Source organism: Silurus aristotelis (assembly GCF_946808225.1).
Source record: "Silurus aristotelis genome assembly, chromosome: 23".
Taxonomy (NCBI): Eukaryota; Metazoa; Chordata; class Actinopteri; order Siluriformes; family Siluridae; genus Silurus; species Silurus aristotelis.
In genome coordinates, this window is record NC_139596.1 from 8,555,468 (window position 1) to 8,576,328 (window position 20,861).

At 39.1% G+C, this 20,861-nt stretch overlaps 2 protein-coding genes across 12 annotated transcripts in view; one reads left to right on the forward strand and one right to left on the reverse strand.

The window, feature by feature from the left end:
• Positions 1-368: 368 nt before the first annotated feature.
• Positions 369-18,101, forward strand: paqr3a (progestin and adipoQ receptor family member IIIa). Of its 2 annotated transcripts, XR_014531082.1 has the most exons (8): positions 369-611; positions 1,157-1,374; positions 3,674-3,836; positions 4,432-4,587; positions 8,680-8,877; positions 9,638-9,728; positions 10,492-10,746; positions 15,936-18,101. XR_014531082.1 is itself a non-coding variant. In XM_083527045.1 (7 exons), the coding sequence occupies exons 2-7, from the start codon at positions 1,187-1,189 to the stop codon at positions 10,632-10,634; spliced, it is 939 nt and encodes a 312-aa protein (XP_083383171.1). In that variant the 5' UTR covers positions 369-611; positions 1,157-1,186; the 3' UTR covers positions 10,635-12,054. The 2 variants fall into 2 exon arrangements, 1 of the variants encoding a protein (XP_083383171.1); XM_083527045.1 differs by lacking the exon at positions 15,936-18,101 and having other exon boundaries at positions 10,492-12,054.
• The window catches only part of bmp2k (BMP2 inducible kinase), a 43,243-nt gene continuing 34,128 nt past the window's right edge, over positions 11,747-20,861 (reverse strand). For 3 of the 10 annotated variants that reach the window (XM_083526823.1, XM_083526827.1, XM_083526830.1), the window contains 4 exons: positions 20,554-20,705; positions 20,308-20,468; positions 19,969-20,064; positions 11,747-14,221 (listed from right to left, as the gene is read on the reverse strand). In XM_083526823.1, coding sequence (XP_083382949.1) covers positions 12,825-14,221; positions 19,969-20,064; positions 20,308-20,468; positions 20,554-20,705 — 1,806 coding nt within the window. In that variant the 3' untranslated portion in view covers positions 11,747-12,824. Of the gene's footprint in view, positions 14,222-18,315; positions 20,065-20,307; positions 20,469-20,553; positions 20,706-20,861 lie in introns of those variants that run through there. The other 7 variants (XM_083526829.1, XM_083526825.1, XM_083526826.1 and 4 more) reach the window with 5 other exon arrangements.

Sequence of the window (20,861 nt, forward strand, 5' to 3'; positions counted from 1 at the left end):
GAACACATCTTCAGCATTCTAAAACATCCTATATAATTGTATTCTTTCTATATTGTGACAAGAATTTAACCACATACAGATTCAATGGTCAGTCTCTAAATTATTTGTAGTGTAGCATTGCACAGTCAGTGATCGCTCAGTGGTTAATGCTTTGGTCCTTGGATTAGAAGGTGATTAGTTCAAATCCCAGCACCCCCAAATTACCACTTCTGGGTCCTTGAACAAGCCCTTAAACCTCAACAAGCGCTCAACCCTCAACTGCTCAAATGTAAATCACTCTGGATTATGACATGACTATTATGACAAGAAATAAATTAATATAAATGCGAATAGCTTTAGGGCATTTATGAGACATTACATGGTGATAAATACACCAGGATCAGTCAGTGGACACTATCTATAGCACTGATACACATGCAGGTCTGTAGTGTATGTAGCCTGCTGTACCTCACACAGCCTCAATTAGCATTTAGCTAGCGAGTTTACAGCTGAACTGCCGGCTATGATGAGATTAGCTTTCACCAGGGGAAGAGCTTTAGGATTTTATTAATGACCTCCACACAAATATATACAAATGGACTACTTGGTACAAACATTTAGCTAATTCTGTGGTAAGTAACCACGCCATAAAGTGACCATATTGTGTTTTGTGTTCAATAAAACTGAAATAACAAGCTATCTTCTTATGCTAGCAATGGGAGTCTCCGGTAATTAGCATGATAACTATGTACTATATTTATTGTTGGATTGTCCCTGGGGTGTTTTTTTATTTGGTTTTATTCCAGGTAGAAAAGATAACCCGTGGTCATGCGTATATTTATTTATTTTAGCTAAGCTAACGCTGACTAGCATTACACGACGTTCATTGAAAACTAGTTTTAGCCTAATGCTATTAGCTCGGTTTAGAGTTAGCCGTAAATGATGTATAGTAGGAAACGACTTAACTCGATATATTTAGTGTAAATATGCACTTAGGTATAATCATATTAAAAGTCGTGTTTATGTGTTGAGTTTGACAGTAAATATTTGGTAGGATTAGTTTTGCTAGCTCTTTTTTTTTTTAGCTACTCGAGCTATCTGACTACGTGGCATTGAAAGAAAGGTGTGTGTGTGTATATATAAACTTGAGTAATCCACGTGTGAACTTGTGTTTCAGCTCTATGTAGCGTAACTGTGGAAATCCACGATGCCTTCAGCGAAGGTGCTGAAGAACACGCAGTACATCGAGCTGGGCAGTTATCAGTACTGGCCTGTGCTTGTGCCCAGAGGAATCAGACTGTACACTTATGAGCAAGTGCCAGGCTTTCTGAGGGAGAACCCCTACATCACTGACGGCTACAGAGCTTACCTCACCTCCAGACTGTGTATTAAAAGGTAAGTGATCAGATTACACAAGATCGAGAAAACCACAAGCATGTATTTCTTCAGGAATGTCGTGGGAAATTAATAGCAAAAGTAAAAAAAAAACAAAAGAAACCGACTTTTCACTGACCATAGCTTTTATATTTATTTGTTATTTATAATTGTGCCCTTGTCAGATTGCACATTGCAGCTGTTTGCACTTTTGGTAGATGCTAAACTGCATTTCGTTGCTTTGTACTTGTACTATGCAAGGAATTTCTCTGTATTGATCAATCAGTCTGTTTCTTTCATTCATTCTTTCATTCATTCATTCATTCATTCATTCATTCATTCATTTAGCCAATGCACAGACTTTATTCTTCACACCCATCTTTTATAATTTTCCAAACCTCTAGGAATGGGTATTGTTTCCATTTTATGCATACCGCTACCGCTTATACCGCTTAAAAAATGTGGAAAAAAGTTATGTCATTGCTGCTGAACTTTAGTACTGCAGTTTTTTAATGCCTTCAAGCAAACAGAAAAAGGTGCATAAAGCACAATTTGTAAATAAAAAGGTCCTTCAGCAAGAGAGAGAGAGAGAGAGAAAGATTGGAGTTGGTAAAGGGGTAGCTCAGTGGTAAAGGCATTGGACTTTGGAAGGTAACAGGTTTAAATCCCACCACCACTGCTGGGCCCCTGAACAAGGCCCTTAACCCTCCCCTGCTCAGTTTTAAGTCGCTCTGGATAAGGGCGTCTGCCAAATGGCATAAATGTAAATGTAAAGATTTCCTCAGTGTGCTACAGCATGTGCATAGGAGCACAACAGAATGTAATAGATAAGTTTAATAGACACGTTTAAGCCTAATTGGCAGAGATGCCAGAATTCTCTATTGCCTACTATACCTGAACCAGCTTGACTTGGTTTTAAAATGTAAATTGAACTCGTTAGTCCACTATTAACCCAATTATCTATCGGTCCAAAAAAATACCTTTTCTCTCTACCCATCCACCACTATTTTCTTCAAACAGCTAGGTTCTTTCCAGTTTGATAAAATAATGGTGGCAGAACCCCATCATCACTATTTAGTAACATGATTTATTCTTGGTCCAGGCTTTGGCCTGTTCCTGTCCCTCTAACAAGGAAACCATCTCAAATCCTGACCATCTATTCTTCTAGACATTTATGACTCTTGACAGATCACCCCTGAAGAAGTAAAAAGCAAAGTACAATGTGCTCATTCAAGCTTCGAATATGCTGATTTTAACACATTATTATATTATGTGATATAATAATTTGCCTGGGTATCGAAAAAATACATGATAAACGCTTTCACGTTGGAAACCTGATAGAAAGCTTTTAGGGTGGTGTTTGCTTATTCACATCTAGGAGTGATGTAGTGTATTAAGTTCATGTCCCAGCGATGTTTTTGGGATGTTTGAGAAACGTGGAGAACCGTAAGAAAACTGACATATACACCAGGAGATTATAGACGGACAGTAACCCGAGTAGATCTAACTGCACATCCTTGAGCTACGGATGTGTGATATCCACGATCACAATTTTTCTTTCTATTTTTTGTTGTAATGATTCAAAACATAAGCACATAAGTGAGAGTTTTACATAAACATCCATTTCGTCTGGGTATAATTGAAAGCGTTGGAAATTATAATTTTTTTTTTTTTCTTTTTATTACCAGCTTTTGACCTTTTATTAGGACATTTTGAGTGTAGCTCATACAAATTGTGCAACTTTTTAGTTGAATTTTGACACCACAGACAAAAATCACACATTCTGAAAAGAAATCTATGAACTTAGCACGTGGTTTGTGGTTTCGGTTATAAAAAAAAGCGAGTTGCACGCATGCCATTTCCAACCGAAAACCAAAGGAGACTGTTCTGGCAATGTCAGAAGATTTTGGAGTTGGAGAGCTACTATAATGCTCACCTAAAAGTTGGAGGATGACATGGTACAATGCAACTACCTCAAATAACAACTTGCACATATTCATTGTATAAAATAGGTCAGTAAATTCAGGTTGGAAAACGTCATATCTGATCTATTACAATTTGAGGGTCTCCAAATCCCTAAACTGTAACTCATTATTGGAATTGTGCATTGTTGCTAGTGATTCAATACAATATAAATAAACTAGAAGTTTTAACGGAGCATATTGCATGACTTTATCAATTATTTTGATGGGATTTCACATTTTGAGTCATCACAAATTTTAATAATATATCTTTTCAAATTTAGCCAAACATTGTCTGAATAAACCGTGTAAGTTTGTGGCTTTCCCCAGGTGTACTGATAATCCTGTTTACTTTCTAGTCTTTTCATCCTTTCCAATGAGACTGTGAACATCTGGAGTCACCTGCTCGGGTTCTTCCTGTTCTTCTCCTTGGGAGTGTATGACATGGTGGCTGTGCTGCCTATGGCCGGAGCCTCCAGAGAAGATTATGTCATCTACTCTATAAGCCTCTTCTGCTTCCAGGTGTGTTTATTTACCTTTGGCTCGCATGTGCTCTGTGATTTAACACATCATAAGAACCTTTTAAGGAATTTCTAAAATATCAGAGTCATTTTTTTCCCCCATGAATGAATTGTGTATTAGGTTTTCAAGCAGTTAAAGATTTTTGCTTAAGTATGTTATGGCCGAGTAGCACAACATATTCTTTTCAATTTGTTACCTTTTGAAGTCAGCTAATCGGATACTTGTAGTTGCTAGTGTGCCATAGTTCTATTTTCAGTAGTTTTAGAGCTTCCTCCTATTTTGGCACTTATTCTCTCAAGCATAAGGATGTAGCTTAGAGACTGTGTTAATTCCCAGAACATACATTTGGAAGATAATGCCAGAATAATCGGAAAGAGAAAAACAAGATCACAGTTCGTATATAACTGTGTGCATGCTAGGTAGGCTTAAGATAATCGCATAATTGAATGATCTGATCTGTGGGCGATACATATTGCATTGCATTGAAATTCACAATTCAGTGGGCGCTTGTTTGAAAACATGAACTTGGCGTGTTAAATATCTTTATTTTTAAGTGGCTTACATGGAGTCTAATCATGGAGTCTGGTTTGTTTAGGTGTGCATGCTGTGCTCAGTGGGATATCACCTGTTCTGCTGTCACCGTTCGGAAAAAAACAGCCGGCGCTGGATGGCACTGGATTACGCAGGGGTCTCTATCGGAACGTTGGGCTGCTACGTTCCAGGTGTCTTCTACGCATTCTACTGCAATAACGTACGTAACATAACGTACATCTGGTTTGTTGTTTTTTTTTTAGGAGCATTGCGACATTTGATACACTGTTTACATAACCAGCAGTACAAAACGTTATAAAGTGACACGTCTGCACCAGGCTAGAATGGTAAAGTATAGTGAACGCGTTAGTGACATAAGCAGTGCTTCTCTTATTGCACTAAGTGAAACTGTTTTGAGGTGGTTTTAAAGAACACAGGAAACCGACCAGTTGATTTCACTTGCCACGTATAGATAGATATAGATAACACATAACATGCCAAACAGTGCCGTAAGACCGAATGCAGAAAACGAATAATCTCATCCGAGTTCATGTGCATTTGCGTGCTCTTTTCTTTCCACTCTCATTTGAAACACTACGAAAGAAATCGCATGTCACTGACACGACTCTAAATGCTGGTCACAGCGGGAGAGAAAAGACCAAAATACCTAAAATGCTCAGGAATATTTGACTGAGAAAATATTCCTTATATTTGTGACCCCAAACATCAATGCCAAATGCTATCACATATAACATACACTATATGGCCAAAAGCATTCGGACACCTTTTATTTATTTATTTAATTATTTATTTTTTATTATTTTATTTATTTATTTATTTTTCAGCCATATGCTGGTTTTTCCCAAAACTGTTATCGCAAAGCTGAAGGCACACAATTAACATTTTCACTTTAGTTGAACTTGGAGACCCAAACATGTTCCAGCCTGACAATGCCCCAGAGCACAAAGCCAACTCTATGAAGATATGATTTACATGGTTTGTAGTGGAAGATCTACTGCTATAGATCTCTGACCTCGACCCTACTGAACACCTTTGGGATAAATTTGAACTCTGACTGCAGGTCATGTAGGTGTCCTCACCTACATCAGTACCTGACTTTACTAACTTTACCCCCCCCTTCATCTAGACATTGTCACTTTAATACAATAATGTGTTTTTAAAAAAATATATTAAATTTGTTAGTAAAAACATAGTTTAAAACATACCGTGGGTACGGAAAGTATTCAGACCCCCTTAAATTTTTCACTCTTTGTTATATTGCAGCCATTTGCTAAAATCATTTAGGTTCATTCTTCTTCCTCATGAATGTACACATAGCTCCCCATACTGACAGAAAAACACAGAATTGTTGACATTTTTGCAGATTTATTAAAAAAGAAAAACTGAAATATCACATGGTCCTAAGTATTCAGACCCTTTGCTCAGTATTTAGTAGAAGCCCCCTTTTGATCTAATACAGCCAGGAGTCTTTTTGGGAAAGATGCAACAAGTCTTTCACACCTGGATTTGGGGATCCTCTGCCATTCCTCCTTGCAGATCCTCTCCAGTTCTGTCAGGTTGGATGGTAAACGTTGGTGGACAGCCATTTTTAGGTCTCTCCAGAGATGCTCAATTGGGTTTAAGTCAGGGCTCTGGCTGGGCCATTCAAGAACAGTCACTGAGTTGTTGTGAAGCCACTCCTTCGTTATTTTAGCTGTGTGCTTAGGGTCATTGTCTTGTTGGAAGGTAAACCTTCGGCCCAGTCTGAGGTCCAGAGCACTCTGGAGAAGGTTTTTGTCCAGGATATCCCTGTACTTGGCCGCATTTATCTTTCCCTCGATTGCAACCAGTCGTCCTGTCCCTGCAGCTGAAAAACACCCCCACAGCATGATGCTGCCACCACCATGCTTCACTGTTGGGACTGTATTGGACAGGTGATGAGCAGTGCCTGGTTTTCTCCACACATACCGCTTAGAATTAAGGCCAAAAAGTTCTATTTTGGTCTCATCAGACCAGAGAATCTTATTTCTCACCATCTTGGAGTCCTTCGGGTGTTTTTTAGCAAACTCCATGCGGGCTTTCATGTGTCTTACACTGAGGAGAGGCTTCCGTCGGGCCACTCTGCCATAAAGCCCCGACTGGTGGAGGGTTGCAGTGATGGTTGTCTTTCTACAACTTTCTCTCATCTCCTGACTGCATCTCTGGAGCTCAGCCACAGTGATCTTTGGGTTCTTCTTTACCTCTCTCACCAAGGCTCTTCTCCCCCGATAGCTCAGTTTGGCCGGACGGCCAGCTCTAGGAAGGGTTCTGGTCGTCCCAAACGTCTTCCATTTGAGGATTATGGAGGCCACTGTGCTCTTAGGAACCTTAAGTGCAGCAGAAATCTTTTCGTAACCTTGGCCAGATCTGTGCCTTGCCACAATTGTCTCTGAGCTCTTCAGGCAGTTTCTTTGACCTCATGATTCTCATTTGCTCTGACATGCATTGTGATCTGGAGGTCTTATATAGACAGGTGTGTGGCTTTCCTAATCAAGTCCAATCTTTATAATCAAACACAGCTGGACTCAAATGAAGGTGTAGAACCATCTCAAGGATGATCAGAAGAAATGGAAAGCACCTGAGTTAAATATATGAGTGTCACAGCAAAGGGTCTGAATACTTAGGACCATGTGATTTTTCTTTTTTAAATCTGCAACAATGTCAAAAATTCTGTGTTTTTCTGTCAGTATGGGGAGCTATGTGTACATTCATGAGGAAGAAGAATGAACTTAAATGATTTTAGCAAATGGCTGCAATATAACAAAGAGTGAAACATTTAAGGGGGTCTGAATACTTTCCGTACCCACTGTAGTTCATGCGATTTTTAAGATAATCCGCAACTTGCTGTTAACTGCAAATTATCGGGGGTTGACTGTATATTATCAAACAGTGTTTAATAGTTCTGGGAGTGGATCTTACCTCAACCACTAAACAATAATCATGTCACATACTGCTAGATATTTATGGATTGTGTGTTGCCTCACCTACAAATGACAATGCAATTGGATGAATTTAACTTCGTGTCACTAGCCTGGATATGGGTACTACTGCGAAATAGCTTGAATCCAGTTCACACAGAAATAAGCAGTCCCATGTGATTGACATGAAAAGATGAGTGTTTACACTGTGCCTGCAGTGTGTGTATGTACGCGTTTGTGGGGTGAGATTCAGACTGGGGTAGATTAATTAGTTGGCCTGAGAAGCATCGTCCCAAAGCGGTGTGGTAGCAGATGGTCGGCCTGCTTTTGTTGTGGGCATACGGTACCTGTGCAACAGATACAGAGCAAGAGTTCAAGCGTTTGTGTAGGAAAACACGTGCGTGGGATCCTGTAGGTGGTGTGTATGAAGTTAGTACGTGTTGAAACTATTTCTATAGTGCACAGGAACACTGTAGTGTAACTGTTGTATATGTGATGTGTGTAATATCTCTCTCTCGCTCTCGCTCTCGCTCTCTCGCTCTCTGATGCAACTTGCATTCAATATTTTGTTAGAGTTTCTCTTCTAAAGTACTACTTGACTAAACAGATTTGGCTGTGAACAGAGTATCTTTTGTCTCGAGCAAGTGATGAGCAGAGCTTTCAGAGAAACTTGGATCTGGAACATCCTGAGCAGGCTGCTCACTCTCGTCCTCCCACCCCCCAACTCCCACTTGCTCTTTGCGGAGGGCCGCAGCGATTGGCCACGCCGCTCTGCGCACACATACTCACGGCACACACCCTCCCCCCACATATTGGAAGTGCTGGCTTATTGTGCCCCAGAATGCGGCGGAAATCTGCTCCAGCCCAAAGCAGATGGCCATGTTCGAGGACCCGCTCCGTCACTCCTGTTCCCCACCATATGACATTCACACACGTGGGTGAGCCATCTCCACTCTACCCCTGCCAAGTGTTTAGCTCTGCTTTTTGGGTGACTACTCAATCAGCCAAGTCCCCCAAGAGAAAGAGAGACTGTTTTCTATCTCTCTTTCTCTCTCTCTTGCATTTTCTCACAATTATTTTCTCTATCCAGAAATCAAGGAAGTTTATTTAGGCTGTACTGCTTTGTTGTACTTCCAAAAGGAAGTTTATTAAGAGCATAAATCCATACATACATACATACATACACTGTTCTGTTCTCCAAAACCACTCTCTAGTGTTGACCCAGTGACAAGATCCTCCAACTGCTGTAGGCCACTTCATTCTTTACCGTTGTGTTTATACTGTATAGTTTCCAGTGTGTGGTGTGTATTTGTCAGTGTATATTTTAACATTCTCTGCTCTCTGATGTTTTTCAGTACTGGCGGCAGGTGTATCTGGTTATGGTTCTGGCAATGACACTAGCGGAGTTCTTTGCCCAGATACACCCACTTTACTTGACAAAGAAGTGGCAGAAGCTGCGCTCCGTCATCTTCTGCTCTGTAGTGGCCTACGGCCTCATCCCTACCATCCACTGGATCTGGCTTAGTGGAGGTTTCAGCTCAGAAATAGTGCAGGTATTTAAAAGCAGCAGGGTGGCAGTACATTCTGAATGAGAATTCACTTTATTGGCATTGTAAAATGTAATGATTATGAATCTAACATTTTAGTGACTCGATGAAATGGACAAAGCAAATGATCTATTATATTAGAGTGAAAGATGTATACACTGACCGGGCATAACGTTGACATTATAACATTATTACAGGTGCCATTATGAAGAGATAATCAGTGTTCTTCACACACCGGTTATTGAGTGAGATAAATTAGGCAGCAAGTGAACATTTTATCCTCAAAGTTGGGATTTGAGTGAGTTTGACGAGGGCCAAATTGTGAAGTCTATACGACTGAGTCTAGCGTCTCCAGCACCGCAGCTCTTGTGGGCTGTTCCCATTCTGCAGTGGTCCTTATTAATCAAAAGTAAGGAAGGAACAGTGGTGAACCGGCGACAGGGTCGTGGGCGGCCGAGGCTCACTGATACACGTAGGGAGCGAAGGCTGGACCATGTGTTCCGATCCAACAGACGAGCTCCTCTAGCTCAACTTGCTAAAGAAGTAAATGCTCGATGGGTCAGAACTGTTTTGGCAGCAAAAGGGGGACTAACACAATATAAGGCAGGTGGTCATAAAGTTATGCCTGATCAGGGTATATGTTACTGAATACAATATCCATTGCACCTGCTATAGTTTTACAATGTGACAATCTAATAATTTAATTTATGATCCCAAATTATTCTTAAATTCTTTTTGTTCTCTTTCTTTCTCTCTCTGTTTGTAGGACTTTATTCCCAGAGTGCTCATATTGTATTTGCTTGCTACAGTTGCCTTCATCTTTTATGTCTCCAAAGTTCCAGAGCGCTACTTTCCAGGTAAAATGGGAGACAAAGTATATAATACTCAAATGTATCCAGTCGACATCAGTGAATAATTATATGTCATGTACAGTATGCTTGGTTACAAAAGACATTGTGCATATGGATGATTTTCCCCACCTCCATGTATCCATCACAGAAATGGCTTCAAAAATTGGGGACATCATTTTTTTTTTTCTTCCAAAAAATGGCTATTTTACTTCACCCATTCATGGCTCCAAATTTCATTTTTGTAAAATACCCCAAAATGTTATATCCCTTTTACCACAGCAATTTTGTACAAATTGTGAAATGTACAATGCTTTATCCAAATGATGAATGTAATGTAATGTAATTTATTTATTTAGTTTACTTTTCACCTTACTATCTCCTGGAGAAGGTGGGGAAAAATAGACCGGGGGGTGTAACGTTTAGCTGAAAATGCGTGCTAGTGCTAATAGTGCGATCCTTAAGACATCTGTTTAGTGAAAAACCTGCTGACTGTTAGAAAGTGCTGAGAATTGTTGCCTGTTATGTTAAATAAGTGCAAGAGGTGACAAACGTGGAAACGTGATACACTAATGGGGATCATTTCTTTTTACGGATGTTTCCAAACCTGTCCTGATCACATTGTACCCCTACAAAAACGTATGCTAAAAATGCTTCTCGTTTGTACGAAGCACTTTTTCAGTCAGCAAAACTCAGATCATCTGTACGCACTATTACTGTGGTGGGTTTTAATTGCAATACATGATCTATTCCAATGTCGTGTTACCTACAGGTCAGCTGAACTACATCGGCTCGAGCCACCAGATTTGGCACATACTGGTGGTGCTCATGTTCTACTGGTGGCATCAGTCTGCACTGTGCATCACTAACTACAGACACTCACACCCTTGCCCTGACTACCTCCAGCATGCTTAGGGCAGAATCATCAGCTCTGAGACAGACGCACAACTGGAATATGATTCACAAGAGAGGAACTTTAGTTTAACGCACAGCTTTTTTTTCTTTTTGCCAAGCGATTGTATATCAGGTGAGATTAATTCCTGACTCTGTTGCTAATGCTAAATCACGACTACAGGCCATTTTGGTCACTATGAGAGTCTTTAGTGAGTCTCAAATGTAATAGGTTCCTGTCCTGTTAAACAATTAGTTCTGTAAATACTGTAGAAAAGTGCCTAGCAAATTTATCCGATGCATTTAAAGTGAATGATAGGACCATCCTACTGTAGCTGATGAGATGGGAAGTACTTTTTTCAAAAACACATCAGAGTGGCAATGCAGTATTCATCACTATTCCATCAGGCTCAGTGAATGATAAGCATATGTTCATCATCAGTACTTTTATTAGAAACGATGAGGCTGTTTCACTAACTTTGAGTGGGGTAGAGGGAAATATACGAGGATTGTTTAATATTTAAAGATATTTCTTGCAAATGTGTTGTCCATAAACTGCCCAGTGGTATTTTAATATTATACCAAAGATGCTGCAACATTGGAGCTTAAAATCTTCGAAGGAAATGAAATCAACAGCTGTTAGTTCACCGTGATATCAATATGGGGAAATTTGTCACCACGATCCCTTTTTTAAAACAAAAATGTACCTAATTGTAAATCCGCAAAACGTACGTTACATGAGGTTCTTTGTAGCACTGACATTTTTTTTTAAGGATTTCCATAAGCTATAATATACAATGGGACCTTGAAAAAAAATAAGTAAAAAATCTTTTGTATTAATAAGACATCTGCCTTTTACTGCAAAAGAAATTGTACTATTGCAGCTTTTTAAAATATTGCAGCTGTTGTACTGTTAAAACTGTTTTGGGTGCAATATTATTATTTTTCCACAGTTATTATAGGTAATTCTGAAAAAACAAAACAAAAAGCATACATTTTCCGTGTTAGTTTGTAGTCTTAAAGAAAGATGGCTGTCCTAGCATTATTCTACCTTTTACTTGGAGAGATTCCTTTAATTAAGTTTGTTAAATAATAACACTATATACACACATATATAACACAATTAAGACTGTTGCTAAATAAGAACTCAATATTTTATTGCATTGTTAGAGATCAGTGTAGCAAGACAAATCAAACAAATGAAAAATAAAGACAGTAAATATTGCAATGCTAGTCAGTCAATTGATAAAAGAAGCTAAAACTTTTTCTGTAGTCAGTGATGTCCCCTGTGCTGTAAAAGTCTTTGTCCCATTTATATGTTCTGTAAAAACATCACTCTCTCCTCAGTTCCAGTTAAATTGTGTGTATGTTTATATGCTTTGTCTTGTGTTAGTCGAGTTGAACTCCTTATTCTGTACACATTAAAATTGAACAGAATACATTCGCAATGACAACCTACATGTCCTTTCAATCTACAACCTACAAAGTTATTTCCTGTGATAAAGCTGTGTATAATTTTGTTGGGTATCTCTTTTTGGGACTTTGGGTGAAAACAATGGTGGGCATTTAAAATTATGCACTATGCATAGAAAAATGGTTCATGAAATAAGAATAATGGTGGCCAACACAAATGATTCTGTTGACACAAAGGCTCCAAAACAGCCATTTGTGTATTTGAGGTACAATAAGGAAGGTGAAGCATACCCATATAAGGCAATATGGTGTGAAACTGACCTATCAAGTAGATCATGCAGGAAGCAACAACCTACGCAAGGACCGTTGATAATTGGTCCGTGATTGAGCACGCGCATAGAATCGATTCATTGCTAAATCAGGGGTTTAAAAAAAACCTCAAAAGGTCATCGTCACCTTTGTGCTGATATTTCTTGGAGAACATTGTGATGCAGCATAATCCGCTACTCAGCAATCGGGTAATGCAAAAAAGGCGTAAAAAAATCAAATCCATACATAGATTCAAGTCAAGTTCAGGAAAAAAAAAAATCTTACTCAAATGTCAAGTTCGGTGTTAATGGTTTAAAAAGCTGTTATCCGGTTTTTAACCAGAACAAAGGCTTGTGATCTTTTGGGCCACAGCCCGAGATCGCTTCACACAGCTGCCATCTGTTAGATACATTTCAAAGTGTGGTTTTGACTTTGCATAAAGTAGCAGCATTTGTGCAAGTGCACTCTTGTGTGTGCCGGAAGACAAGACATTCACTGCTTCGAGGGAAAAGGTGCAGCTCCGAAAGGGTCAAGATCTATTTGTGGGGGCTGCTGAGGCCTGCTTTCGACCACCATTTCAGTAAAGGGCACAGCCCCAAAGTCATCTATCTTATTCCTATCAAATGTGGTCTGCAGAGAGCCAGTCCTTGATCTGCCACTGGCCGAGTTGGCATCAGCTTTGTTGTCCCCCAGCCCTGGGTGTCGAACACTGTCTTGTGGATGAAAAGGCTTGGCGCCAAAGGGATCCAACACGGCATCTTCGGAAGGCAAAGGTGCCCCTTTCTCTTTCACTTCTCCCATGCTGATGCTAATGTTCTCTTTAGAGGCACTAAGGAACTCATTGCTACTTTGAGAATCCCTTCTTCCCACTTTCTTGTGCCGCCGTGCACGCTCTGGGGTACGGAAGCTGGACTTGTTGCTCTTCCTCCCACTTGTTGGGGTACCATGGTGGCGCTTTCCATTACCACTGCTGGCCTCTTGTTTGGTGCGCCTCTGGCGTGAGGAGAGTTTCTGAAGGCTTCGCTGCTTTAGTTTCTGCTGCTGTGGGTTTTGGGCCTCCTCTAAAGGCATTGGGCCAAATACGTCTTCCTGGCTTGTGGAGGTGGGCATTGTGTGGCTGGGTTGGAAGGGCAAGAAACCAAAAACATCTACACTTGCTGGAGAGATTGGGGGTGTCTGTCCAGAGGGAGCATCACTGCTTCTGCTTGACTTGGACAGATTTCTATTAAAGGGAGCTTTGATGAACACATCTATCTCTTCTGCTGTATTTTCCTGGCTTGCCTGTCTGAAGGGGGCCTTAGCAAAGACATCTATGCTCTCTGATGGTGTTCTGGGCTGATTACCACCAACAAAGGGCACTGCACCAAATACATCCACTTCACTTGCACTGGTCATGGCAACACTTGGTGAGTCAGGGGGGGTGATTATATCAGTTTCAGGTTCACTGCTGACATTTCCCTGAATAAAGACAGAACCTTTGTCTCCTTGCAGTCTTCTAGTACTGACTTTCACTTTCCTCTGGTCACAGTCAGAGTCAGAGCTGTGTTTGTCCTCCTCTTCCTCGACCTCTTCCTCAGAGTCCATAAGCAGTGGCCTCTGGCCCAGGTTCTCAGGCTCAGTGTCATGCTCACTGTTAAGGCCTTCTTCTTCTTCTCCCCCTTCCTCATCTTCACTGCTTTTGGGTGAAGGAGGATCCGACTCGAAGTCACTCTCTGATTCTTCCCCTGTTTTATGAGGCAGTGGACTAGATGAGCTGCTTTTTTTCACAGGCTTCTGTTCTCTCGTAGTTGCTAGCTGGACATCAACTTCAAGAACAGATGTTTCATCTGTGGCAACAGTAGCAGCAGGACCAGACTCTGTGTTTTGTTGCTCTGTGTGAGGACTAGGTCCTGATAGAAACAAAGAAAAAGAAAACAGGTAAAATCATATGCAAATTATATTATAATCCCATAAAAGTGTTAAAGAAAACCCCTAATAAGCATGAAAAAGTGCGAACTGCCAGAGACATTTGGAAGAAGCGTTGTGAGGAACCAGTCTCAAAGCGAAGCCCATCTTCTTCTGACTGACTTTACAGTATAAAATATACTATCACTCGATCTGGTTTCAAACAGCATTGAATAGCAGTGGTTCAGTTTGAATATTTTGTGAGTCCTGGGATGAGCACAGCAGCATTTATTAGGGTCTGCAAGTCTACAGTTTTCATGTTATAACACCAAGATAGGACCTGTAAAAAAAAATTAGGGCCGTTCACCATCTCAGTGTTGGAGATGGGATGTGGATTGATTTGAAAACTAGAAGTTACAGTGGCAAGAACAGAAAAAGTAGGATTAAAAAAAATCCTGTTCAAGTTTATTCTACAATATTGTTGTGAAGCTCACGCAAACAGCTGTTATTACAAATAGCAGACTAAAACAAGGACAAAATGCAATAAATGACAAATACTTATTAAACAGATGTATGCCTACACCGGGTCCATCAGCAAATCAGTATGAGCAACAAAGATGCTTCTGAGTTCCATGTCAATGTGGAATACAATACTGTGGTTTGTGTATAATAGACACTTACCGATCCGTTTATTAGGAATACCTTTATACCTACACAATTATGCTGTAGCAGTGCAATGCATAAAATCATCAGACATCAGGAAATGTTTATATTTTCCTGGGGTAGAGGACATGCTTCTTTTTTTTTTTTTTTTACATTTTGACAGTTAGTACCAGATGGGCTGGTCTGATTATTTCCATAATTGGGATTTTCATGCAAAACAGTCTCTAGAGTGTATTATGACAGCATTTTTTTGTTTTTCATACTATTCTGTGCAAATGCTAGAGAAAGTTGTGCATTAAATTCCCTGGAGATCAGCAGTTTCTGCAACGTGTGTCACAAATAGGACAGGATAGTTTAGTACGTCCCCATATACATTGTGCATGTGCGCACATACATACATATATATATATATAAATATACACACATTATATATATACATATACACACATATACATATATATATATATATACACACACATACATATACATACATATATATATATATATATATATATATATATATATATATATATATATATATATATATATATATATATACATACATATACACATAAAATGTGTGTGTATGTATGCACACAAATATACTGAGCCAATTTGCACCACTTCCTTCTCATTTCTACTCCTCAGTATAGCTGGTCAGAGCCATACCTCATGCTGTGCAGGCAGATCTGCAAATCTGTTACCATCTAAACTCTCCAAACTGGCAAGACTAGACAAAGGGTTAGCCAAACATAGTGTTATCTGCAAGTAAGTTTAGAAAGGAGGGTGAGCTAAGCGAGCTGGAGGGGGTAAAGTGAAAAAGTAATACGGATTTATTTATTCAAATTTATTTATTTATTTAAAACAACAGTTGGCATGAAAGCAGGGCAGAAGTCGAACACAGCATCTGTTTTGCCTGTACTACTGAGATTACAACCTTTTTTTTTTGTTGTGTAATTACGCTGAAATTTCAGAACGCAGGTACTTCAAGGGCAGTGCAAGTTTAATCATATGAGATCTAAAGCTGGAAATTTATTGCGTGATGTTCTTTTGCAGGGACATGAGATTACACTACGACGACTACCCACGTATTACATGGGGCTGTTTCTCTGAGGTCAGCAGATGCTCAACTGGCTGCTGTGTTTTCTGTGCCCCTGTTATATGAAAACGAATAATCAGACTTGTACACATGTACCATGTGACTCCTATGGACAGTTTAAAAAGATATTAGGATTGGATAATGAATGTGTATATAGCGGCCGTGTATAAAACATACATTCGGGTTGTTTACGTTTACTATTAACCAAATTTGGAAGTGCTTCCAGGACGAAATTTCCGAAAATGCACAGAATTCTTCAGATTTTAAAAATGTGCTATTACATGAACTGGAACATGGCATTACTCAATAACTGTCTATAAAACAACAATGCTTTAAAAACTCATTCGAAATTCCTGGACTGAGACTTATTAAGCAATAAAACATGACAGGGTGAGCACGCATGGAAAAATAAATCAGTGAGGGGGGTTACCACCCTGATTTCTCTTATACCACAGCATTTTTCCTTTCATTATATATAAAGAATGATTATTATTATTGCTCAAAAATAAGCCATTCGCTCTCTCATCAGACTCTGCTTTTCCTCCCTATGGAGATAAAAAGCCAGAAAAAAAGGATTGTAGGGAAACTACCACACATCTCATATAAAACGTTACTGAATTAGTGATCATACATTTTACTCTGAACCTCTCTGTGAATGACCTACTATAGAATTCACCAAACGAAACGTGTATTAAAATGAGCACAATAAAATAAATCTGCAATTTAAATTACAGAAGAAAAATTAATCTGCGCTGTGGTATAAGTCCATTTCATGCTCAATGCCATTTTCTGACTGATGTATGAGATAAAGACAGCCATGCTCACCATATCACAAACATCTTGTTTATGTGGTACAGAATTCAGACCACGAGACACCGGAACTTTTATAACAAAATCAACAAAAAGTGTTTATTGCTTTTGGATACATTTTATTCATCATTAGCAGTTTGTAAAGAAATACATTGTTTACATTATGATACATGAGCATTTACATTTCTGTCTGAAGAGAACAGAACATTCTGAACACCTGGTTAAACTATGCTTTATATATATATATATATATATATATATATATATATATATATATATATATATATATATTAATTAGTGTGTGAAAAGCCTATTGTCCTATATTTCTGCTGTACGATTATAAATATTTGTCCTAGGAAGCATCTTGGACTCCCAAAAGCACCACAGCACATTATCTTTAAATGGCAGAATGGGTGTATTACATTAATTCTACCATCATGATTGTTGGTTTGCTATAACATCGTAACAATTATTAGCCATTCTGCACCAACAACAATCTTCAAACACTGGAAGCTGAGTGGCTACAATAAACGAATCCCTTAGGGCTAAACTACACCCTTATTTTCAGAGACAACACGAGGACATAGAACAGAGCCGACACCTAATAATGAAGTCGACAAAACAGCCCTTAATCTCTTTTTTTTTTTTCTTAACTTACCACAGAACTGTACCTTTTTGTTGTTATGTGCATGAATGTTTCTGGTGTAACATATGGCTCAGATCACATTGTATTTTCCTCTATCGTTTATAAATTTTAAAAAGTGTCCCACTAGACCAAGATGTCTCTGAGAATGGCTGTCTTTATCTACCACATCAGATAAAACATGTACCATTTATGTTCTGATGCTGGACAGAACTGAAGTAAACAAGATGAGATGAAAGAATTATAATCAAAATAATAATAAAAAAAAGATTTATGAATCAAGAACATGGATTTTCTAACTTACCTTTGGTTAAAACAAACAAAACAAACAAACAAAAAAGAGGTGATACGTCAGAGGTACTATTTTCTGCACACGTCTTATATGTAGCATGGGGTTTTAAAAAAGAATCCTCGATACAGATTAATCCAAGAGTAACCTGAATCTGTGCTCAGAAATCCAGCCTTCTCACCCTGTCGACTTATTAAATTACCAGTACAATACATACAACATACTCAGCAGCCATTTTATTAGGAACACCTACCCTACTCATTCATGCAATTATCCAGTTATCATATGAAATCGAACAGGTCAAAAGGTATTTTCCTGGGCTTTTTCATTCCTGCAGTCTCTAGAGACAGGTCTACTCCAAAAAGTGCAAAAAAAAAACCACACTGAGCAGCACTTCTGTGGGCAATTATGTGACTGTTAACAGAAAGGCTGCAGTAACTGAAGTAGCCACTCTGCAATCATGGTTAAAAGAAAAGCAGCTCAGAATAAACAGTTAACCAGGACAGATGGCCTACAGCCAATAAAGCCACTTCAACTTCCACTCCAATCATGCACAGCAGAAACAGAAATCGACTCTAGCATACTGCATCTCCAGAGTTCCTTTGCTGCAACGTGATTGGTTGACTGGATATTAGCATGAATTAACAGGTATTCCTACTGCAATAGTTGATAAGAGAATGTTTGTATGTGCACACAAAGTTAGTAGGTTATTAAATATCTCCCATTGAGTAATTACTAAAGCGACTTCAGTATTTGGTCAGTAAAAGTTTTTTGTTTTTTTTTTTTTATCAATGAATGAATGAGAAAGCAGCAATGAAGTATAGCATGTGTACGATTCTTTTCTTGTAACAAATTGCATGCATTCTCAGACACAGCCTGGTTCAATGGCACAAAGTAACAAGTGAACAAGTAAAAGTGAATGCATACACACATAGGCTACATAGCAAAGCATCACATTTTGAGATTATATAAAAAAAAAAATAAAGAAATCCCTACACAGCTCCAACAGTCCTCTGATTATGTGTCTAAACTCATCCTAACGTAATGAATCTGCCAACGTTCCATAAATTGGCAACGCAAAGTATCTTCACAGTAAAAAAAAAAAATAAAAAAAAAAAAAATAGGGATAAGGCTCAATGAGGGAATCTAAGCCAATTTTAACACTGGAGAGAAACTTGTGATTAACTTCATGCAAAATTGGCATGTTCAGAACAAGTAAACACAGTGGCTATGAAGATCCCTGGAAATGTTTCATTAAGTGAGATCCATGAGTGTGTACCTGAGAAATCCTGGCTTTCGCAACAATTATCAACATGAAGTAAAAAAAAAAAAAGAAAAGTTACTAATTGAGACACAAAATATGTAGCATTTAATATAAGTGAAAAAAAAAACGGTTTGGACTGTTCTTTCATGCCAAACTGATGCAATTGAGAGTAAAAACTGCCAAAATGAATGAATCCAAAATTTTTATTAGCAGCACTTTATATGATGAAGTGCGACCCAATACGTTAGACTTTACTAATATAAAGCTACTTGTGGCTGAAATATTCATGGATTCCCAAAACTCATTCCTTTTAACTTAATAATAAAAATGAGCGTATTTGAAACATAAACCCTACCTACACTGAAGTGGCACAAATTTTAGTCCTACAATGTGCTGCTTTAATAAAATAGTCTGACGCTTTTGGTACACAGCTAAATTGTTTAGAGATGTTTTTTTTTTTTTTTTTAAAGAAAATTAAGTTGTTGTCCTATAACAATAAAGTGCAGAAGCCTCCCCAACAAAAGTCAAAGTCAAGCTAAAAAGCATGGAGGCACTACATTGTTCATTGCTGCGATACAAAAAGCGTGGTCCTTTTCCCGTAGCGCGCGCACACAAAAAAAAAGTAGAAATATTAGTACTACAAACCGTGATGCAGTCTACGTCATGTAGTTCAGTGTATAAAAAGAGACCTATATATTATACACATTTTTGCAGTCTGTAAAGGCTATTCCTATTGCTATGTAACATTTTCCTACGTGTCATGCTTACAGGGCCTGATTGTTCATCTTACTCATCAGCCCATCTCTGTACTTTTTGGACTTCCGATCCCACCTCACTCCCGGATCCAGAAGTGACTTGGAGTAAATCCAGAGAGTAGGAGCAGAAAGGTTCAGTGGGAAGTTGAGGAGGTGGAGAGTATATAAGCAGAAGGGGGACAATAAGAAGGTCAGAGTCTTTATTTGGGGCATAGCCTCTAGAACTTGCCTGCGTTGGCCACAAAGGGCACAGAGCCAAATGGGTCCTCTGGCAGCAGGGTTGTGCCACCTGCCTGCAAGCTTGCTGCTTTCTCTACTTTATCTGCTGGAGAGGAAGAGAGTGTTATTTCAGGCACAGGGCAACACTGAATTAAATATGACCTTCAATCTTTTTTCAGTAATGATATGCTGAATATATTCCTTATGCTACACGTGAGCAAACGAAACATGCACTGAAACGTAATGTTTAAATGAAGGCTCGGGAACAGTGTATTATAATGTTAAAATGAATAGCTCTTGTGCAAAGTGCATGAAAGTCGACAGGCCTGCCATGAAAAAGATTTGTTACACTTGCTTGCTCTGAGACGGTCAAACTCTCTATCCAGCAGCTCCTCTTCAGTGAGCTTCGAGAAGTTGTCCTCTCCAAACGGGTTCCAGCGAGACATGTCAGGCGGGTTACTCACAGGTTGAAGAGACGGACTGACCAACTCTGAACTAGGCATGGTCATTCTGCAGAGGAGAAAATGTGTGTATTGTTACTAAAAGCCTTTTTTTACAGACAAAGTCCAGTGATGAAAGGAGGTGGAGATACTACCTTGTGTTGCTGAAGGGGGCATCCACAGGTGAAGCTCCAGCCGGATTATAGGCGCTCAGTGATGTATGAAACTCTAGGGGGGAAACGTAGGGGACTTGCTGTGTTGGCGCACACGGCTGCTGGCCAGCAAACGCCTGCTGATACTGATGGATCTGTTATTGAGGAAAAAGAGGCTCATAATATGAGTATAATGAACTATAATGACAGAGTTGGGACTGTGGGATTCTGTGTGACCTACATGTGAGGACACACACAAACATCCACAGACACACAAACATCCATCGACAAGGACGGCATCAGATACACTT